The 23,677-nt window shown below is 34.8% G+C and overlaps 1 protein-coding gene across 1 annotated transcript in view; it reads right to left on the bottom strand.

Annotated features, from left to right (window-relative positions):
- Positions 1-23,677, bottom strand: part of RXFP2 (relaxin family peptide receptor 2) — a 61,194-nt gene that overhangs the window by 30,595 nt on the left and 6,922 nt on the right. Inside the window, exons 4-9 of the mRNA XM_051990677.1 lie at positions 19,543-19,648; positions 18,442-18,513; positions 9,379-9,450; positions 7,789-7,860; positions 6,224-6,295; positions 374-445 (exon numbers count right to left, since the gene is read on the bottom strand). Of these exons, the coding sequence (XP_051846637.1) occupies positions 374-445; positions 6,224-6,295; positions 7,789-7,860; positions 9,379-9,450; positions 18,442-18,513; positions 19,543-19,648 (466 nt within the window). The remainder of the gene's footprint in view (positions 1-373; positions 446-6,223; positions 6,296-7,788; positions 7,861-9,378; positions 9,451-18,441; positions 18,514-19,542; positions 19,649-23,677) is intronic.

Raw genomic sequence — 23,677 nt, forward strand, 5'->3', positions numbered from 1 at the left:
ATTTTTTAAAAACTCTAGGGAAGTTAGATAATGCCATAGATAAAGGAGATCCAAGTTCAACTCTGACCTCAGAAACTTTAGCTGTGTGACTCTGGGCAAATCACTTAACCTTGTTTGCCTCACTTTTCTCATCTATAAAATGAGCTGGAGAAAGAAATGGCAAATTCCTCCAGTATCTTTGCCAAGAAAAAACCAAATGAGATCACAAAGAGATGAATGTGATTAATCAACTCTAGACAATAACACCAACATAAATATTTACAGGTTTATTTTTTGTTCAAAGTTTGTTATTGTAAAGATAAAATTTTCATCACTTCACTTCTGATTTATTCATCTGAATGAATAAACAATTAGAACTTTAATGTTTACTTACATCCAATTAAGATGAGGCATGTAGTTACACATCTCCTTGGGGAGGGTTTCCAAGTGGTTATTGATCATAGACCTTTATAAAAGGAATATATTAATTAGAAATAAAATCAGATGTCCTCAAGCAAAACAAAATTGTAATCTAGCCAAGAAGTGTTATTGGCCTTGTCATTCTGAAATCTGATCTCTTTAAAGACATTTTTTTAAGGACTGGAAGCATGATTTAGTTAACTATATGTAGCATTTTGGGTATAAAAATGCCCCAAAACTCCTTCCACCAATATGAATCAGAGACTCACAAAATATTGTTGAGTAGCTTGAGGGCAATGTTACATTAAATTGTCAGCCAATCCACCAATAAACATTATTGAACACCTATTATATGCCAAAGGGGCAACTAGGTGACAGTGGATAAAATATACAGCCTGGAATCAAGAAGATACCATCCTGGGTTAAAATCTGGCCTCAGACACTTACTAGCTGTGTGAAAAGTCGCTTAACTCTGTTTGCCCTCAATTTCCTTATCTGTGAAATAAACTGGAGAAGGAAATGGCAAACCACTTCAGTACCTTGACAAACAGGGTCACAAAGAGTTGTACATAACTGAAAATGACTGACTAACAACTATATAGCAGACATTTTGCAAAACATTCGGCATTCAAAGAGGCAAAATATGATCCTTGCCCTTAAGGGCTCACAATCTAAGAAGGGAAGCAATAACAAATCAATATGAATAAATAATTTACAGGTAAATAGGGAAATAATTAATATAGGAAAGACACTACAATTTTAAAAGTTGAGAAAGGCTTCCTCTAGAAGATAGTATTTTAGTTGGGACGAAGTCAGAAGGCAGAAATGATAGTGTTCCTGGCATGGTGGATAGCCAGAAAAACTGCCCAGAGCCTAGAGAATAGTGTCTTGTTCATGGAACAGCTAGGAGGTTCTGTGTCACTGTATCAAATGGTATGTGGTGGGAGTAAGAAATAAGAAGACTGGAAAGGTATTAGTAAGATTTAAGTTATGGAAGGTTTTGAAAACCAGATAGAGAATTTTGTATTTGATCTGGAGGTGATAGGGAATATTGGAATTTATTGAGAAGTGGATTGACATGGCTGGACTTGTGCTTTAGGAAATTCACTTTAGTAACTGAATGGAGAATGGATTGGAATGGGGAGAGAACTGAGCTAGACAGACTCATCAACAGGTTGTTGAAATAATCAAGACAGAGGTGATTTGGATCTACATTAGAGTGATGGTAGTGAAATCAACAGATCTTGTTAATACATTGGATACAGGGCTGGGAGTGATGTACAAAGTAGTGAAAAGTCAAGGATAGGGATATTAGGAAGGGGGTGAAGGATGATTTAAGGGGAAAGATAAGTTCAGTTTTGGACATGTTGAATTTAAGATGTTTACTAGATATATAGTTTGAAATGTCTGAAAGGCACTTGAAATTAAAGGAGATGAGAGGTAAGCAGAAGGGCTAGGTCAAGCTAGTTAGATCTGAAAATCATTAGCAGAGAGATGGTAATTAAACCCATGGGAACTAGTAATATCACCAAGTGAATTGATATAGACGGTGAGTACAAAACCCTGTGAGATTCCTTCAATTAAAGAGTATGACCTGGATAACTATCCAGCAAAAGAGCCTGAGAAGGAGTAGTCAGATAGGTAGAAAGAAAACCAGGAGAAAGTGATAATCTGAAAACCTATGGAGAAGAGAATATCAAAAAGAGAGTAATCAATAATCAAAGGTTACAGAAGGATCAAGAAGAATGAGGATTGAAAAAAGGCCATTGGATTTGACAACTAAAAGATAAGTGATTATCAGATTTGAAGAGAATAGTTTTGGTAGAATGATAAGGTTGGAAGCCTTTCTAAGTGGTTAAGAAGAGAATATGGAGAGAGAAAATGGAAACACCTATTGTAAATGACCTTTTTGTTTAACTATAAAGAGCAGAAGACATACAGGATGATACTAGAGGCAGAAAGATCAAGTGAGTTTGTTTTTTTTTTTGTTTTTTTTTGGAGAATGGCCAATACATGGGAATATATGTAGTAGGGAAGGAGCTAGTAGACAAGGAGATATTAGACATAAATGTTAGAGGACATGATAATAGAGGAAATTTGTTGGAGGAGACAGGATGGAATGGGATCTCTAGTGTTAGTGGAGTTGGAGAGCTTTGGTAAGCAGTAAGACCCCCTATTTCTGTGAGATAAGATTGAAGGAGGACATAAGTGGCAGAAGGCAATGGAGTGAAATTACAGGAAGAAGAGAGAAAAGATGGAGCTCTCAGCAAATGGCCTTAATTTCTTTTTTTTTTTCCTAAAAGATGAGGCAAGGTTCTCATTTGAGAGATTAGGGAGAGTAGGAGCCATGGAATATTTGAGAAGGTATGAAAGGGTTTGGAAGAACTATTGAGAATAAACTGATAAGAGAAGTATAGAAGCATTGCCCAGCAGAAGTGAGTGTTCAATTTAAGTTGTTATAGATCCAGTAAAAATGGTAGCATGATTTTTTCTCACATTTGTTTAGCTACATGTCTAAAAGGAGCAAATGCAGCAGATGGTGGGAATGATCTAGGTTAGCCTTGATGGGGCACAGTTCATGATATGATATGATATGGAGTTAGTAGTTTTGAAATGGCTCACCGAGGGCTCAGAAAAGGGAAAGGGAAAGGGAAAGAAAAGGAAATAAGCAATTTATTAAGCACTTATTAAGTTCTGGGCACAATGCTAAGCACTTCATAAATATAATATGATTTTATCCTCACAACAAAGTTGAGAGGCAGATGAGGAGCTACTGATTATCCCAATATTACAACTGAAAATAAGAGTTGTTAAATAACTGATCAAGATTTGAACTCAGATTCTCCTGATTTCAGAACCACTGCTCTATCATTGTGCTATCTAGATGTCTCAAAGGAAGAAAAGAAATGAAAAGAGAAGAGAGTATTTAATATAGTGGATATGTCTTAAGAGAGAATTGAAAAGTTGAGGAATTATAAGGACATGGTGTAGAGGAAGAGAAAGTTCTATAAAGTGAAGACAGAGGCAGTAGCAAAGGTGGAGAGTTAAGTTACAGTCAGAGAAGGGAATTCTTGAACATGGTAGTAGTCTATTTGTGGCAAAATCAAGGGTATTTGGCTCTAGCAAAACTGAATCCATTAGCACTGAAAAAATACAGTTTTCATTTTCATTTTTATTCATCTATTGTATGGCTCAGGGCAAATTACTTATCTTTTCTGAATTTTAGTTTCACATTTAAGTGTCAGAGACTGGACCACAACTCTGGTCTCTTAATCACAGCCCTTTGTTCTTTCCACTATATATCCAGGAAAAAATACAATGTCTTTGTCTTTCGAAAGATAAAGGAGTAGGTCATGGAAAATAGGTAACTGAAAAACTGAGTGGTTAGGATGTTTGAGTTTGAGTCAATATGCACACTAAAATCCCCTAGTATAAGGCAAATGTTGTGGAAAGGATAACAAATTATGAGGTACATACCAAAGTTATTGAGTCAGTAAAGAGAAAGACCTGGGGAGTTGTAGACAATAAGTACCAGAATTTTTATTGTATGGTAAATTGTACGGTAATATTATATTGGTAATAATTACCATTATTGTATAGTAATATTAATTATATGCATTTCAAAGGAATACAGGTTTCTGAGTGATAGAGATAAAGAGAAAACCTGGAAGTAGCAGTGGGGAGGAAGAGGTATTCCAACTCTCCAACTTTGATCTAGGGAAATGAGACAATATACAGCTAATATTGGAAAGTCTGGTTAGGGAGGTTGTATTATTGAGGGTAGGGGAAGAATCAGGTTTTAGTGACAGCAAGAATGTGGAAGAAGTAGGAGAGGGGACTTTCCCTCAAGATTTAAAACGGAAACAAGTTTGTCACTTAAGGAACAAGTAATCCAGAGAACACAGTGGAAGGAATGGGTAGTATTTGGTTGAGACTTAGGGTGGGAGGGTTGAAAAGAATGGGAATAAGGAACTGTCTGGTGCAGGATGGGAAATAGTGTTTGGAAAGTTGATCTACAGAAGTTCATAAACACGTGAATATGCAGGGTATGACAGTATGAAGATATTCATCAATGAGTGGAAGTACTATTCCTCTTCCCAAAGGAGGCTGAAGATGAGACTGGAGACAAGTACAACATGCGATGGAAGGCAAATGGTCATTTGGTCACATGGGAGGTCCCATTTCACTACTCTGAAGATTGGAGACTAGTCAGAAGATAGCACAGGTATAATTTCTGCTCTCTACCAATTTCCCTCTTTTTCCCTTGGGACATGTGAGACAGCAGGAGAAGGCACTGAGTCAACAGAAAGTTTTATTTCTCTTCTCACTTGAAACTGGAGATCAGTGGGTGCAGTAAATGGTAGAAATCTTGCTAGCAGGACTTACACATGCATATTTAAGGCTATCCCTGGTCCCTGTAGGAGTCTTGCCTCAGGGATACATGAAGCAGGGGGTAGTTTAACAGCTGGTATATGTCAGATATAAAATTTAAACCCAGGTCTTCTCTGTGCCTGGGCCAGCTCTGTATCTTTTACCTCACGCTGCCTTTTTAAGAACTATTTTAGGATAAGAAAAATATAGATTTTTTTGAACTGGTCTTTATCTGATGGAATTGAAAAAAGACGTACCAGACTTTGAAAAATAAACTAAGAATGGCTAAATGTGATATATAATATGGGTCAAAGTACCATCTGGTTCAGTTTTATGAAATGAAACTACATAGCAAGGGAATGCTTAATTTCCAAGTATTCAGGAACTAGGCTGGGAGTAGCATTCAAACTTAAGTGCCACAAAGAGAAAAATGTAAAGAAAATCATCTCTCATGCAGGTTAAAATGGAGGATATGATCCATAATAACGCAGCACTCATTTTGATATGTGGACAAATAATATGTAATTTTTATAGTAAAAAAACATGCATTAATATTATGCATTAATAAAGACTGGAGAAAATACAGTTTTCAGCAGTTTTTGTTGGTTTTGTTTTGAAAGACAGGGGAATATTTTTTTCTGGATGTGTAGTGGAATTGGAATTGAGCTTGGAATTAAGACACCAGATTTTGGTTCAGTCTCTGACACTTACTGTAAAACTAAATTTCAGAAAAGATAAGTGATTTGCCCTGAGGCATACAGTGGATGAATGCAAATGCAAATGAAAACTACATTTTTAAATGTTTATGGATTCAAGAGTGTTATAAAGCCAGATTTTTTGATTGGATCATTACATCTTGAAAATAGGCAAATACTGCAAATCAAAGGCTTGATTTATTATTTTGTTATTTGTCTAGACTTAAGAAAATTATGGAGAAAATATCAATAATCAAGATTAAACTTAAGAGTGTATCATACATACATTTCTGCTCCCCAGACATCTGGTTGTTAAATATTTACCTGAATATAGGTACTATGTATCTATCAGCACTATTGGGAGGAAAATGCTTTGTTTAAAGTGATTTGTGGGGACTATTTTCTGTTGTTTTTGTTGTGCCTATGAAGAAAAAATGTGTGGGAGCCAGAATCCTCAGTTAAACACTAAGCGATGAAAAATGGACACTGGTAACCTGGGTAGCCAACAAAAATAAGAGTACAACTCAAACCAAAATCAAATCAAAGTGGACTGAAAGAATATCAGTCATTGTGCTTGGGGAAAAAAATAAACAGTTTATTCCCTCTGACTCTGATTCCCTTTATAGGATGGTCAGAAGAATGGCATCAGTAAAGTAGATTTTGTTAAGTATGGACTTATTAATGAAAATGTTATTGAACCTCTTTGTAAATCTGAATCAGGTACCACTGAACAGATGGAGAAATGAATTTGTACTTACAAGAAAAACAAAGAATTTAATCCAATAAATAACTGCTGTGAAATTCTGGTTATTGGGTTGTCATCTAGAATTCTGACAAAAAACATAATTAAGAAGTTTCAGTGTTAATGGTACTTATAAACTACAAAAAATTAATATTAGAAAATAATTCTTAACAATGGATAAATGATTCCTTTACTTTTTAAGGGTTGGACTGAAATTATATTTTATTTAGGATTTATGATCTATTTCCCCAAAGGGATCTGATGATCCTGAGAAGGATAACCATTAAAAATAAAACTTTAAAAAGGAGCAAGGAAACAGATGATGCTGGGCACCTAGGATGAGTTAATTACTACAATTAATTCCTAAATTTTGTTCTGCAGTTTTAAGATAGCTAATATAAGAATGTATGTATTGGTAGTAGTATATAATTTTTTCTTATAGGTTGTACAAGCAAATATTAGATAAGATATTAAATAACTTGTACACAGTTTTTAGGGATAGATATGAGAGAAAATATATAAGAAGTGTACTCATGTCTACAATGTATGAGAAAACTGTAGCATTCATCCCTTTACTTTTAACTATGATGTCATTTCCCCTCTTATTAGAAGACCAGAATCTAATCTCTTTTACTCTGGTACTGATAGATTAATATAGTTATTAATATATTAATATAGTTATGTTGAAACTAGGTTATATTTTGAGGAAACCAAAATCAGAGCTCCATAAGATTAAGGGAGAAAGATAAATTGAAATTGAAAAGGTAAATTGAAGTAGAAAGTTGTTTTTGGTACTATGTCATATTTTGAGGAAACCAAAATCAAAATGAGGAAGGGGAGGAAGTGCTCAGACTCCTTGTGCCTTTTTCTATTCCTGCTAATGATAGAACTAGAAACTTGGTAGTAGTGCCAGGGGAACAGATGTTAATTGTGAGGCTGCATTGTAATGATGGAGGTAGAGCCAGAAACATGGCACTTGTGAGAGTAAATACAGTTCAAATCAACATAGTTCAAATATTTAAGACTTACAAGGTGTAAGGCACTGTGATAGATGTTAGGGCTACATGGACAAAAACAAGATAATTCTTGCTTTCAAGGAGTTTACATTCAATTTAAGACACTTTACATTCTACTGAACATGCACTTTAGTACATTCTACTTACAGTCTATAAGTAAAGACAAAGTAATTTGGGGAGGGGTCAGTAACAATTGAGGGAATATAAGGAAATCAGGGAATCTTAAATTCTCAACAGCCCAGACAAGGCATCCCTGAATTTCTGGATGCAACTATTATTTATCTGCATAGATATCTTCTTTCCTTATATTTACTTTCTCTAATAGAATGTAAGCTACTTGAGGATAGGGGCTATCATTTTGCTTGTATTTATATCTCTAGTGCGTGCCTTTATCTGGTAAGTGACTGATTAATAAATACTTGTTGATGTGACTTTGTAGAAGAAGTCTAGATTATATATGGAACCAAATAAATAAAAACGAATGATGTTACAACAGAAACAAAAAGCTACATAATGGCACTCTCCTAGAAATAATATCTGGGAAAATAGGAACTGGGATACTTACAGCCATGATAACTCATGTAAATCTTTAAACACTCCAGGCCTGAGATTGGTAATACAATTGTGACTGAGATACCTACAAATAGAACAATATGGAAGTCAATTGGACCCAGGATGACAGTTTTTATTTTATTTTGTATTAGAAAATATGTTACTTATAATGGTAACTTAGTACTTATATAGATATTGCTAAAAAGTCTGTGTTAATATAGTGCTCTGTCTATAACAGGGTCTTGATAGAGTTTTGTTGGATTGAACCAAATTGAACAAAAGATGAGGGGGAAGAATCATGGAAATCATGGAATCATGGAAAATCATTCATTGTATGTGAGTCATTATTTTAGTGCCCTCCTTATGAGATGATCATTAACTTATCCTTCCTATATCTTATTTGTATACAAATGTTTGCCCCAATAAACTGTGAGCTCTTTGAGAGAAGGGACTATCTGTTGCATCCGCAGAGGTTAGCACTTTTCCTGGCACATAGTAGGCACTTAATAAATTATTTTTATCTTAATTTGAGTTTATAGAACTGCTATTATTAAAAAAAAATAAGGCAGGGCAAATATAATGCATCAGAATGTAGTTTGTTGTCTACCCTTCCTTTTGAAGAAGGTCATTGACACCATGGGATGTCTTGATTTCCATGTGAATTGGATTTAAGGGAGGCAAGAGTTGCATAAAGTTATTAGCCTTACTTTCTCTTCCTAAGTTGTGGAAGTCCAGTGGCAAGATAAAAGTTAAAATCGCTGGGAATGATCATGAATGGAGAGAATAACCTCGGTGTCTTTTCTGTCTGACCTAGTTCTAAGCATTCCAAAGTGTGTGCTTCAGTCGCCTTATTGTCTATTGGAATAAATTGTTCTCATCTGTCCATTCTTCCAGAAGTCTTCACATCCCCCTCATTCATTGACAAGTTTAAGAACTATTAGTTATCCTCAGCCTTGTTTAGCCTGTCTGACAAGACAAGTATATCTGGGTATCGTCATTGTAAATGCTAGTGGTTCTTGGAGCCACAGGTGAGAATTGGATGAAAGGTGGATGAGCAGCCCTGAGACTAGCTTGGTAAGCCCTTACACTGGAGATGCTGGTCCTCCCAGAATACTCCATATCCTTATTGGAACTTAGCAATTGGGGTACAAAGTACAAGAGTTAGAAAGTTATCCCTCTGCTATACCTACTTCTAATCTCATCTTATTAGTACATCTAATCAGGGTCTCTGCATTTTAAGAAAGTATATTGACCTAAAGAAGTCCTTGAATTGAACAATAAAAATTATCATCACCTTGAGTCACTTGTTTAAAGAGAAAAGGCTAAAAGAGCTTTACTTTCCTAAAAATGGGAGAGATTTTTTTCCTGAGTGAAACTTGAAATCCTTTATTTTTCATGTTTAGTGTCTAAGTAAATCATATGATCTCTTGCTAGATTTTAAGTTTTTATTATCTAGTATATATATTTATAAATATATGACATATTATATATATATAATATATATACACATAGACACATATAGATAAATATATTTAGCATAGCTTTAGTCTTCCTTTTTTTATTAAGATGATATATAGAATGTTCTGAAAAAAAAGTTACTTACAACATTTGAAGTTTGTACAATCCGTAAAAAGTTTTCCTGGAAATATATTTAATACAGTTATACTGTAAGAATCTGTTAGAGATAAGACAAAAGAGCATTATGGTTATGTTTCATATGCTATATTTAAAATGTCTTTGAAATGTTGCTGTGAAGAAAGTACATTATAATGCTCAGACATTCTACAAGTTTAACTTGTTAGAATATGCATTCTGAAAAGAATATTTAACTTAGTTTCAAGAAATGCAGATTCAAACCCTGTCTCTGACACTAGCTCTGTGATCATGCACCTCTCTTAATCTCTTCTAAACCCAGGTTTTTCATATTTTTTTAAAGATAATAATATTAATTTTGCCTTTCTCACAGGATTATTTTGAGCAAATCACTTTGAAATTTCAAAGTGTTATATAAATGTGAATTATTATTTTTCTTCTGGCCAGAATTATGATGACCTAGCATTAACTTTCTCTGAAGGTCTTATATAAAGATTACCCAGATTGTACTGCCTGAAGTCCTTGCTACTAAGAAGTCATAACTATGGTGCCTCGAATATTCTTCTTTGTCTCTGTCTAGTCATTTCACAAATTAAACAATACAAGAGAAACAAGGTGGAGTAAGTGGAAAGAGCTTGCCTTTGCCACTGATTAGCTATGTGAACTTGGTTAAATCATTCTTTTTTTTTTCCTGGACCTTATTTTCTTTATCTGTAACATGATGAGGTTGGCCTAAAGCCTCCTCCCTCTTGTCCCCCCAAAAGCTAAACCATTACAGGAAGCCCTCGCACCAAGAACACACGCATATAATGCTTGCAGTTACTGGTGGATTGGGACAGGCTGTTCACATTAGGTAGGCATGAATATTAAACAATGCCTGATAAAATGGCAATCCCTGCTTTCAAGGAGCAAACAATATACAAACTTTATACAATCTAAGGGAGCAAACAATATACAAACTTTATACAAAAAATATATGCAGGATAAAATGGAAAAATTACATTTTATAGTATCAAGCAATCAATACTATTATTTATTTAACAGTATTATATGTCAGACACTGTGCTTTGAAATAGGATTATAAGGAAAAAATAAGAACACAGAGAAATCACCCCTGCTCTCAAGGGGATAGGAGGCAAAATGCATATAAATAGGTGCATAAATGACATAAGATAACCTTAGATAAAAGTTATGTTATGAAAGGCAGCAGAAGTTGAGGGGGTTGAAAAGGAACTCTATTGGAAAGTGGCATTTTAAGTGAGGAGGGAGACAACTATAGGTGGGGAGAATGTCAAGGTGCTGACATGAAAATTGGGGCATCTTGTGTGAGGAAGAGCAGGTAGACCAAGAAGTGTATGGATTATAGAAAGGGTAGAGAAAAGGTAAGAAGACTAGAAATATAGGAAAGCATCATTTGTGAAGGGCTCTACACACTACACACTAAAGAATATGTTTATTTAATTATTTTATTTATTTATGTTTACTTTATTTTATTTTATTAGTTTAATTTAATTTTTTTTTACTAAGGCATTAAATAAACTTTTGGTTGGTCTCCCTTATTCAAGTCTTCATCCACATCATTCCATCCTTCACTGAGCTAAGTTGATCTGTTCATGTTCTCTCTCTCTTCCTCCCAATACAATAAGCTTCAATGTTTGATGACTGACTGACTAGTTATTAGGGAGCTCTTGAAATTTCCTGAATAAATGGGGGAAGGGAGTGGTATGCCATAGCTGATCTGAGTTTTAGAAAAATATTGGTGACAATAGCACATTGGAAAGACTTGTTCCTACTGAGCCAATCTGCTGAAAATTTGTGTATAGCATATTTACACCTCAGAATTCTTATAAATAAAATATCAAATTTCCCCTTTTATCAATATGAGGGAACAGTGAACATTATTATTCCTGTTTTATAGAAGAAACACTTAAGGTACACAAAAGTTAAAGGAATTGTTCAAAGTCACACAGTGAATAGTAACTGGGCTGGGAATGGAACTCCAAATTCCTTATTCTGAATTTTTGGTTCTGTCTTAAGTCTAATCACTTAACAATTGACAATTGATGTAATAATAATATGGTTATGATTACTGAATAATTTAAATTTGCATGCAAAATTGTATATTATAGCTAACTGTGTTTTTGTCACATTCATTTGCCAATCTAAAAGATCCATGAAGGTAGGAGTATGTTTTATCTATATTTTGAAGTTCCTTGAGTATGCAGAGAACAATACTCTTTATATTCTGATGCTCAATGGATGTTTGAGGTATAAAACTGGATTTCTGATCCTCCAATATGAAGTTAACATTTAGAGTCTGGAAATCTCCTTTAAGCTAATAGATATACGTAAATAAATTCTTGACTGCTTAAAAATAACCTTGAAATTGCTCCATTGGGCTTATTTCTCTATCTCTATTCTGTACTTCATACTTGATGCTATCCCTTCATCCAGGTGCTGAGCACTCTGGGAATTTCAAAACCTAGAGAATTTCCAATGACCAGCTGCTTTGCCTAGACAAATAAAAGCTGTTCCAGGCAGAGTCTATTAAAGGCAGATGTGACCTTGACCTCTTATGATAATAAAGGGCCAAAATCATGAATTTTTTGTATGATTGCCAGATTTGCTTTGATTTCAGTTGCCTTCCCCCAATATTGATGATTTATCTCTGTACTACAACAGGACAGCTAGGTGGCACAGTGGACAGAGTGCTAGGCCTGGGGTCAGGAAGATATCTTCATGAATTCAAATCTGGGCTTAGATACTTACTAGCTGTATGACTCTGGGCAAGTCACTCAACTCTGCCTCAACTCTTCATCTGTAAAATAAGTTTGAGAAGGAAATGGCGAACTGCTCCATTATGCTTGCCAAGGAAACTCCAAAATGAGATTTGCCAAAGAGTCCAACAAGACTCAACAGCAACCCTCCAATACCAAACTGAGAACCACTGCTCTTTAAAAAAGAAGCTTTTTATATCTGAAACTTGATTATATTGTGAGTTGATTACTATTTTTATAATGCTATAAAGCATAACATCTCTATAGTACAGAGAAAACTTTTTTTCTCTTTTCACTCCCCATCATCAAGCCTAGCCAGTTTTGGCATGAGATACTCCCATATCTTGGAACCACAGAATTTGAGGATCAGAAAGGATCATCCAGTGCAACCCATATAAGAATGAAAGACCCACTAAAACATACCCAATAAACAGGCATCCGGGCTATATTTGAAGACATCAAATGAAAGGAAATCCATCATCTCGAGGTAGCACATTCTATTTTGAGGCAATTGTAATTATTATAAAATCTTCCCAGCATCAAGTCTAAATTGGTCTCTCTGCAATTTCTACCCATTTCTCCTAGCTTTGGGGTCAAGCAGAGAAATTGTAATACCTCCTCTACATAACAGCTCTTTAAAAACTTGAAAATAGTTATTAGATCCCTCTTGAGTCTTCTCCAAACTAAACATCTCTAATACCTTTAGCTAGTCTTCATGACTAACTCCAGCTGCCCACTTTGGATATTCTCTAGCTTTTAAATTTCCTTCTTATCCAGTGGTGGCCTGAAACAAACATAATACTGCAGATCAGGTCTGATGAGAGAAGAGTAAAGTGAAATTGCCACCTCTCTGTACTGAGAAGCTCTCCGATGCATCACATCACTGACCCATATTGAGCGAAATATTTACTAAAATTTCCAGCGCGTTTTCATAACAACTTGTTGAATCATACTTCATATAATATATATATATATATATATATGTTACCTTTATATATATTTGTATGTATATGTATATAAAGATAATTTTATACTCAAGTACAAGATTTTGTATTCATACATTTTGACTTTCATCTTATTAGATTCAACCCACTCCAAGATCCTGTTGGGTACTTACTGTGTCATGTCCTGTGTTAACTATCCCTTCTAGCTTTATATCATCTGTTAATTTGATAAGCATGCCATATTTATATTATACCACCATTAAAAAATACTCTTTGAGTCTAGCTATTTGACCAGTTTGAAATCTGCCTGTATTATTTTCTAATCTATTTATTTCTATTTTCTCCATGAAAATAGTATGAGATATTTCATCAAATGTTTTGCTAAAACTTAGATGAATTATGTCCACTGCATTTCCCTCATCTACTTGTTTAGTAATCCTATCTTATCAAAAAAGAAAATGAAGCCATATTGGAAAATCAATCTCTCTCTCTCTCTCTCTCTCTCTCTCTCTCTCTCTCTCTCTCTCTGTATATATATATTTATCTGTATACACACCTATCTATCTATCTATCTATCTATCTATATATATATGTAAAGTTTTATAACTGGAAAGGACCTTGAAGACCAGCATGCTCAATCTTTTCATTTTTACATATGAGGATACTGAGACACAGAGATTAATGGACTTTCTTAGTTTAGAACAGCTAGCAAATGATTTAGTTGAGATGTAAGCTCAGGGCTTCCTAACTCCAACTAGTGTCTATTCGCTGTACCATACTGAATTTCCCCCTCTCCCCATCACTGAGCAAGTTTGGAACCTGAATTAACTGAATTACTTCCATCATTTTTCATTTCAGCTGACCATGATTCAGCAAGCTCACAGAGGGTGTAGGATCTATCTTATTTATTTTCATTTCTCCCACAGTTCCTAGCATGCTACGCTGCACAGAATACAATTATTCCCCACTAATAAATAAACATTTGTTTGAATTAAGTTGAATTGTCAATCATCCCATACAAGAAGGGGTGACATTGAAAATACCTAGTTCCTTAGCAGAATGGAAAAAGACTCAAATTAGAACTTTTTACTTTTAATTTAATTCTATAATAGCCCCTTCTTCCTTTCCAGAAGAAGAGCTTAGTCTGGGTATAGAAAAATGTGAACACAGAAAACTAGCAAATAGTCACAGATAAGTAGCCAACAGCATAGAGTGATTGAGCTCAGAAGGTCGGAGTGCAAATCTAGCTACAGATAATTACTAGCTGTATGACCTGTGCAAGTCACTTAATCTTGTTTGCCTCAGTTTCCTCATCTGTAAAATGGAGAGGATAATAATATTACCTATATTGCAAGGTTTTGTGAGTCTCAAATGAAATAATATTTGTAAAATCCTTAGCATAATGCTCGGTACATCGTAGGTGCTATGTCAATGCTTATTTTCCTTTCCTAGTGGATTCTTTTAAATCACAAGGAAGCAATAAGGTCATTTCCTACACTGTGTGTTGAAAGCATTTACTAAAAATAGCTCCTTGGTTCATGTATTCCTGCTGTTTCAGCTGTCAAGACTTTTTCAAGCAGAAACACTGGGAATATATGTACCTGAAACTAAAGTAAATAAATGTTTTAATGATATGCATGTTCATAGGCTGGCTATTTTTAAAATGACAAACATTTGATATTCAGAAGCTGGCTCCAAACTACTTTAAATGCATTTTCTTGTTAGTGGTCACATATAACAAGAGTCTAGTGTATTATGTTGGAGTTTTTTTAATTTACATAAAGGTCTGTGTCATATGGAAGAAGAGAACTGCTGGTTAGTTTCCATGGCAGCAGTGATAAAGCATTACAGTCAGTCCTACAAATTTTCCCTTTCTGAAAGGTCATCAGGAAAAAAGTGCCATTTTTGTCAGAAGGTTCAATAAGACTTAGCATTTTTAAAGATGCTTTTAATAAATGGCTTGGCAGGGACTCTCATCAGTTGGACTCTAAATACATTTATTTGACATTTAAAACTTCACCTTGATTTAATTATTTTTAGATTAAAAAAAGGTCTCCCAAAAAGACCTCTTCTCTAATACATGTGTGTGTGTGTATAAAAGCATCAGATATGGAATTAAATAACACTAAAGAAATCTTCAGTGATCAAATATCACATCCCATTACCTACTTCAGAAATCCAGAGCAACTTTTATGTGTATTTTTATGTGTAGCTCAAAAACCTCAAATGGCTTCCCATTGTCTATGTAGTCAAATCTAAAATTCTTGGCCTGGCATTTCATAACTTGACATCAGCCTAAAGTGGATGGAGCTTTTGATCTGGAATCAGGAAGGCCTGTGTTCAAATCTAAGTGCAGACGTTTATTAGTTGTAATTTTATGTATAGCACAAGTGACACAAAGCCTGAGACACTGATACATGGAGAATACACAAAGACCCTTGGGTGCTGGCATAAGGTCACTATAAGAGAGGCTCTTGAAATGTATCTATGTGTATATGTGTCAGGGCATTTTTGGAGAAAAGCTCACCTTAACTAGTTACCTAGATTCTATTTTAACTAATTATTGATAAATACGTGTTAAACTCTGTTGTTTTTACATTGCTGAAGTGCTTCAAGTGCTTTCAGTGTCATTTAATCTGGTGTCTTGGAAGTTCCAGTTTCCTTGATTTAGCTCCAATTAGTTGTTTTTGACGTTGAGTCATTTTTTAGTCATTTCTGACTATTTATGACCCCATTTTAGGGTTTCTTTGACAAAGATATTAAAGTGGTTTGCCATTTCCTTTTCCAGCTCATTTTAATAGATGAGAAATAGAGACAGAGTTAAGTGACTTGCCTAGGGTTTCACAGCTAGTACATGTTTGAGGACAGATTTGAACTCAGGAAGATGAGTCCTCCTAATTTCAAGCCTAGCATGGAAGCCTAACTAGCACAGTGCCTGGTGTAGAACAAAGGTTCAACAAATGTTTGTTGCTGCTGCTACTGATTATTGCTTAATCTCATATCTCATGAGGATATAAAAGCATCAAAAGTTCCATTGTTCTATTTGGTTATCATTGAAAGAATCATCCACAAAGCCTTTGATCAATTACTCCATATAGATTATTTAAATTGAGTTCTAGAAAACCCAGTTTTGGAATATGAGATGTGCCTTGGAAATTCTTATATTGATACCCAAGTGTTACTTCAAAAATTCAGTTCAAATAAAATAATGAAAACAAACTGCAAGTGAACATCTGACTTGGGAGAGAGAGTGTTGTGCCTCAATTTCCCTAAATTGTTCTGCCTCAGTTCTTTGAATTGTTTTGTCTCAATCCCCATGGTTGCAACCCCTTTCCTGACCATTAGGACTGAGATTATCAGGGCTGGAAGTCCTGACCATTAGCATTGCATAGAGCCATAAATTGCAGATAAGTTACTTAGAGATAAGTAAGCCTATCTCTTGTTCCAGACTTTCTGTCTCTAGTTTGACTACCTCCTTCACTCCCAATTTATCAGAATTTATGACCCTACCCCTAATCTGTCAGAACAGAATTGATGGTGCCTTCCTGGAAATTCCTGCACTCACTAGTATTCAGATACTACTCCTTGCCTTTCTCTCCCATGATCTCTAAAGCCATATAAAAATCCTTGGAATCTTGATACAATGCTGAATTCTTTGAGACAAGTCCAATTCAGCCCTGGGGAACAAATGGATTCTTCTCTGCCCCCAATCTCTCCCTCTCATAAATTCAAATAAAATACTAAAAACTCTCTAATCTCTATCTTGACTCAGTTTCTCCATCATTACAAGAGACTAATTTATTTTCTGACTTTGTGCTACTTACACTTTGGTAGGAATAGAGATCTAATTCATGAACCTAATATAATGTAATAGCATAAATTAAGGGAAGAGGTGGCCCAGTATAATGAAAAAAAAAAAATGCTTCCCTATGAAGATGAACTAAAAGGAAGTGAGATATTTAACTAGAGTCCTCCCTCAGGGGCTCAAGGATTTTGAAAGGCTATATATGCAAGAAGGATATAGACAGATTCAACTCATTCTCCATTTTCAGAGGTGCCAAATACTTCACAGAGGAGCAAATGTTCCAATATCAAGCAATGATTGCAAAGGGTCAGAAGCACCCAGAATTCTTTCCTCAGCTCATCTGCATTCTCCTATCTCTATTTAAGAGCATGAGTTGATTCCTATACCTGGAATACATTTGTCTATTCAGTTTTGGTTGCTAGAAGTCTATCTCTTCAGTTTGTGGTTATCCACCTCAATGTACCTTACCCAAAGATCTCCAGAAGAAAGTGATCTCTCCTTTTCAGATCTTCCTAGAATACTTAGTTTTGCTTTGTTGGTGGCCCTAACATAGCCCATTTTGTCATCATGTTTATGTATTTGTCATACACTGCTCATTAAATTGTAGGTTTTGGCAGAGACTTTACAACTTTGTATTCCTAGAATCCAATCCAGTGGTTTGCGCATAGAAGCTGCTTAAGGTAACTGTTGAGTTGAATTGTTCCCAATTTAAATCTCTTACCTTTTCACATTCCCTAAATATGAGAAACAACATTTTAGAAGTGATGTGTGAATGATATGAAATGGGAAGGACTAGATGATGTCCAAGACCCCTTTAAATTCTACAATTTGTACAAACCTAATAAAAGTAATCCTTCTCTTTAGTTGAAAGATCTGGATACTAATTCCAAATCTCAATCACGAGGCTGTACGAAAATGCCTGTGTGTATAGTTTTCTCATCTGTAAAAATGATGGGATTAAAAAATATAATAGCCAATGTCTTTTTCAAGATTTTATTTTTTAAAATTTGTATTTTGATAAATTTCATTTATTTGTAGTATATTTAGATGTGAATTTGGCTCTACTCCTTTTTCACCTGGACCACTGTAATAGCTTTCCAATTCTAAATCTACGATCTGAAAAATGTAGATTTTATATCTAGTAGCATTGTCTGTAAAATGCAAGTGAATTTGTATTATTTGGAATCTGATTTATTTCATGTTAAAAAAACTGAACTATTTAGTTTTGTCATGTAGATATAGATGTACTAAATAGTCTAGATTCTTTAGCAGTGGGTGTTCTTAGATGATGAATATTTGAAAATTCATATATAAATTAACTATATATAAAATGCTTAAACAAATAAGTTCAATCACTTAAAATTACTTAATGGTGAGAAAATAGATCCTTTGCTAAAAATTACAAATAGGAAAAGTTTTTAAAATTATGAGGAAAGAACTAAACTCTCAATAAAACATTTCAACTCCATTTTACTTTTATAATGACTAATTTGAATACTGTAATATAATGACTTCTCTATTAACTCATTATATTTGTACATACTTACATCTTTTTTATTCCTGTGTATTTGATGAAAGCTTCATCTGGAAGAATGTGTATTTTATTTTTCTTAAGGGACCTAAAATGATATAATAAATAATTCAATTGAGTTTAATTCAATTAAAAAAAACATTTATGAAACAGCTATTACATCCTAGATACCATGCTAGGCTATTGAGACCAAAAAATGGCCAGCCATCAAGGATTGTACATTATTCTATTGATGGACTATACAATATCATTTCAAGGGGAGGAGGGGACTCCCAAAAGAAATGTGTGAGAGGTGATAATTAAGTTTTGCACTGAAATAAACCAGGATGTGTAAGAAGTGAAGATGAGACAAGAGTGCTTTCTAGTCCTGAGGGACCATGCAAAAGCTCAATAGTCCTCCTCTCTAATTATTTCTCTTTATTAGAGTTTTGAGACTCAACTTAGATCCCCTACTTCTTAACTTACATGATTAGAAATAGCAAATCTGTGATCTCAAAGATTCATTTGGTAATTTGATGCTCTATGTCATTTTAAAGGATTAGTAAAAAGGTATTGTTGCAAATAATAGAAGAAACCAACTATTTTAAATATGAATGAAAAATACCAGACAATAAATTCCAACATAAATTTAGACAATATTTGATCATTTTTCTTTTCTTCTGCCAGATGGATAATTTGTCTAAACTATAATATCTCTATTTCTAAACTTTGCACAAACTTTTTTTTTTTAAACCAGGTAATTCACATGGCCCTGCCACCTATTTGGAATCTTACAAGAACTTCCCTTGTTTACAATAAACATCAGGATAAATGGTTGATTTTCAAAGAGCAAGTAATGTTCCCCTCCCCCCCTTCCTCTACCCTACTGCCTCAGGTTCAGTTCTGACATACATGCACAATCACTGGGATCAGACCATAATTAGAAATTTGAACATCTAACACAGCCCAAAGGAGAATTTAGCAATCTAACCAACAGCATTCCAAATATCCTTTCTGAAATTCTCAACTGACAGCCTGGAGATTTCTATAATTTGCTAACATAGACACTAGAGGCTCTCGTTGCTTCCATGTTACTTTAGAGAAAACCATATTCACCCCAGTGTCCAGTTCAACTTACAATAATGTTACATTGCTGGAAATCAGTGGTACAGATTTTAAATGCACATTTATACATTCTAGTTCAGTTTCTTTGCAGGTACAACTTTGTGGATATTGCTGTAAATCTAGGGGAGGAAAAAGAAAAAAAAATCAATTAACTAGGCTTCTTTTGAAATAAGATCTATGATTGCTCTCCCCTTATATAATCCTTACTGTCTGGATCTACTTCTGTTACATGAGTATGAAAATACTCTGGTTAACCAGAACTTGACAAGGAGGACTCTTGAGATATTAAAATACCACTGGGGAACTTTTCATTTGAGATAGGTAGAAAGCTAGCAGACAGCCTTCCCTTCTCAGAAAATATGAAAATGTGTACCTAAAAGCTCTCTCTTTCAATCTTCAATGGGATAGGGAGATAGGACTACTATAGAAAGACTTTATATACGGTAATTACATCCAATAAAGTTAATATGTTAATTACATCCAATAGAATTGAACCTTACTCATTAAGATCATTCTTACTCCTTTCTGACTTCATTGTTTAGCTAGATATGATTTGATTAGTGGTAAGGTAGGTTTCTATTTCTCCCTCCCTGATTTACCTAGATTCTGTGGCTTGGATCTCTTTTTTGAATAAATGTATGAGGTTTGTTGGTTTTCTGCTCAGCTAACCCTTAACTGGTCTTCCTTGTTCCATTGCTGCCCTTGATATGATAGCATTTAGAGAATAATCCTTATGACATTGACTTTAGGGCTGGAGGGCAACAGAGTGTCAAAGAAAACATATTTGAGAAAGAAGATTTCTTCTTTGTCCATGCCTTTAGTGATATTGAGCTCCCTTTACAAAATCAAGATTCTATGGTTCCCAAGCAAAATCGATGAGGCACCTAGCCTCCGCACCTACCTCCTGCTTATTTGTAAAGAGATGGAAAGTCTCAGACAAATACTTCTTAGGTATTTGGTGAACAACATACACTGGGGACAAATATCTTTAAAAATCTGATTCCTATTATTATCTGACCAGGGCACACCACACCTTTGGCTCATCCATATATCCAGAGAGAAAAACAGTAATGTCCCCATCCAAGAATCTCTGTATAGAACATACACAAACAACACCAATCCCTTGGATCTGGATCTCTGGAAGAAAACCTCAGAGAGTTACACTAACTCACATATATGTACAATGTCAAGTATTGGAATAGAAACTCAAGCTGTGAGCATAGGACAATGCCTGGTTCAGTAACATTTTTTCCTACAATGTAAATAGATAATTTAAATAGTGCTACTAATTTACTCTGGATTATTCAGAGAAAAATATTTAATCTCTAGATCACCAGCATTAGTAAATGTTCAGGACTATTTTACATTAGTTTACTTTCAATTTACTTTCACTAGAAAGTAATTGGAAGCAGCTGGTTCAAGGCTGATAGTTAAACTACTGCCACATGTGTATCAACAGGTTAGTTAAGCCACTACTATATTTTAGACATGAGAGGGATAGTAGATATGGAGCTAAACTCAATACCAGGAAGATATAGATTAAATCCTGCTTCTGACATCTGAATATGTGACTAGTTAAGCCATTTATCTCTCATCATTCTAGCAATTATAAGCCTATAAATTATTGAGGTTGCCAACCTATGTTGGTAGAACTTGTTTTCTCACCACAGAGTTACCTACATTATCAGTTCTCAAAGTATAATCCAAGAATTTCCAAGGAGTTCCAAGCTTCTTTCAAGTCATGAGGTCAAAGCTATTTTCATAATAACACCTTAAAATTTTTAAAATGGTAAATAGCAATATCTATCTATAAATATATATATGCATATATCCCAATAAATGAAAGCTCTTTGGAGGGTCCTTAATAATTTAAAAAAGTGTAAAGGAGTAGTTTGAGAACTACTACCTAGAGCAGATAAATCATGGGTCCAGTCCCTATCTCTATGTAGTAAGCTCTGGGAATACAAAGACAAAAATAAAACAAATTTTATTAAAAATAAATTTTCTACTAAACTTAAAAAAATAAAATCCATGCCCTCAAGGAATTTACATTTTACAGGGTGTGGACATTTGCAGCAAATCTTATCAGAATAATTAATGAAATAACATAAATTGCTTTGCACTCTTAAAGCTTTATATAACTGCTAGCTATTCTTATTAAGAGTTCACATTTATCTTGTGCCTTGGGTTTCCAAGGGCAGATTTCCCAAAATAAGCCCATCTCTGTGTCTCTGACAGTGAATTGTGTGTTCAATTCTGAGCTTGCTCCTTGTTTCTGGAGAGAAATTCTGTAGGGAATGTTCTTGGCCTTTTGTGGTCATATTACCAAAATTATTGTATCTAAACAAAATACGGTGAGGGTGGTAAGAAATTCAGAGAGATGTGACCCTGGAATAATATGAGAGAGATCCAGCTAGAAATCTATATCTACATATAATTGAAGCTATATGTATGTGTATATATATATATATATATATATACACAGATATCTTGATGTACCCATACATACACAAACACTCACATATATTCATTTCTAAATGTTTGTGCCCCTGACAGGGAATAGATTTCAGGATCCCTGCTGTCATGTCCCCTGACCTGGATGTAGAGGTCCATTGGATGACTGAAGCTAAATGTTCTGATACCAAGAACATTAATAGTTTATCCCTAGAGTCAGTGTTGGCCCCTGGGGACCTAGACATACCAGAAGATGGGTGGGATAGAAGTGGGGGACACATGCTTTTCCTTCTGGAATCAGCTATGGAAGTTGCCTTTGTAGATGAGGAAAACTGCTCACATTCAAAGACTAGGACATACTCTAATTAATTAAGGACCTTTAAGACTTGGATGTTTTAAACCCCAAGGACAAAACTTATTGAATAGCTTTAAATTATATTGGATAAAGGTTTTATTCATTAGGGAGGAATATTGGCAAAGCAGCAACTTTCTTAGGCCTGATTTTCTAGAATTAGGCTCACCTATCTGAGAGTAAATCAGGCAACCATTAAATCTGTCACTTGCCTAACCCTTCTTCTGATAGGAGTTAGACTAGCTGGTCCCTAAGATCCCTTATGGCTCTGAAATTAAGTGATCATAACATTAAATATAGGTGTCCTGTCTTCTGGCGTTTTTGAGGATTTAGCTTTATTGACTATGTTTTGTCTAATTCTAATTAATTACTATCTTTCCCTGGGAGGAATGGACAGATAGGATTAGAAATGGAGGGATAGGGACAGATGAACATGGACAGACACAGACAGACAGGAATGGATAGACATGGATTGATGGAGGGACAGAGACAGACACAGAAAAACTGAAAGAGAGACTGAAAGAGACAGACATACACAGGCACAGATAGAAAGACTGAAAGAAAGACACAGAAAGAAAGCCTGAAAGACAGATAGACCTACATAAATTGAAAGATGATTGACAGAGAGAGAGAGAGAGAGAGAAAGAGAGAGAAAGAAAGAGAGAGAGAGAGAGAGAGAGAGAGAGAGAGAGAGAGAGAGAGAGAGAGAGATGACTCATAGATTGACAGACAGGCCAAAACAGACAGAGGGACTGAAAGAAAGACAGACTGACACAGAGACTGAAAGACCAATATAGACAGAAGATGACAGAAAGACTGAAAGAAGGACAGACACCAGACCAAAAGATTGAAAGACAGACTCAGAAAGGCTGAAAGACTGACAGAAAAACACAGAAAGATTGAAAGAGCCAGACATACACAGACAGAAAGAGAGATAGAGACAGACACAGAAAGATAGACACAGATAGAAAGAGAGACAGACACAGATAGACACAGATAGAAAGAGAGACAGACACAGATAGACACAGACAGAAAGAAAGAATGATAGACATTGAAAGACAGACAGGCAGAAAGATAGACAGAAAGACAAACACAGACAGAATGATAGAGACAGACAGACAAATGACTGAAAGATGAATTTCCAGAGTTAAAAGCTTTTTGATTTTATATTTTGGATATAAAAATGGCCTCCTAGACTAATTACCAGGTGAAGGAAATGCTACAAACTCATTCAGTCTCTCTAGCAGTAAAAATTTATATATTATCAGTCAGTCCAAATCACTGTATACTTATAGCTGCACTAACCTATAGTTCAGGTAGACCTGGGTTAGAATTAAGCTTT

This window comes from Antechinus flavipes, chromosome 3 (assembly GCF_016432865.1).
Source record: "Antechinus flavipes isolate AdamAnt ecotype Samford, QLD, Australia chromosome 3, AdamAnt_v2, whole genome shotgun sequence".
Classification (NCBI taxonomy): Eukaryota; Metazoa; Chordata; class Mammalia; order Dasyuromorphia; family Dasyuridae; genus Antechinus; species Antechinus flavipes.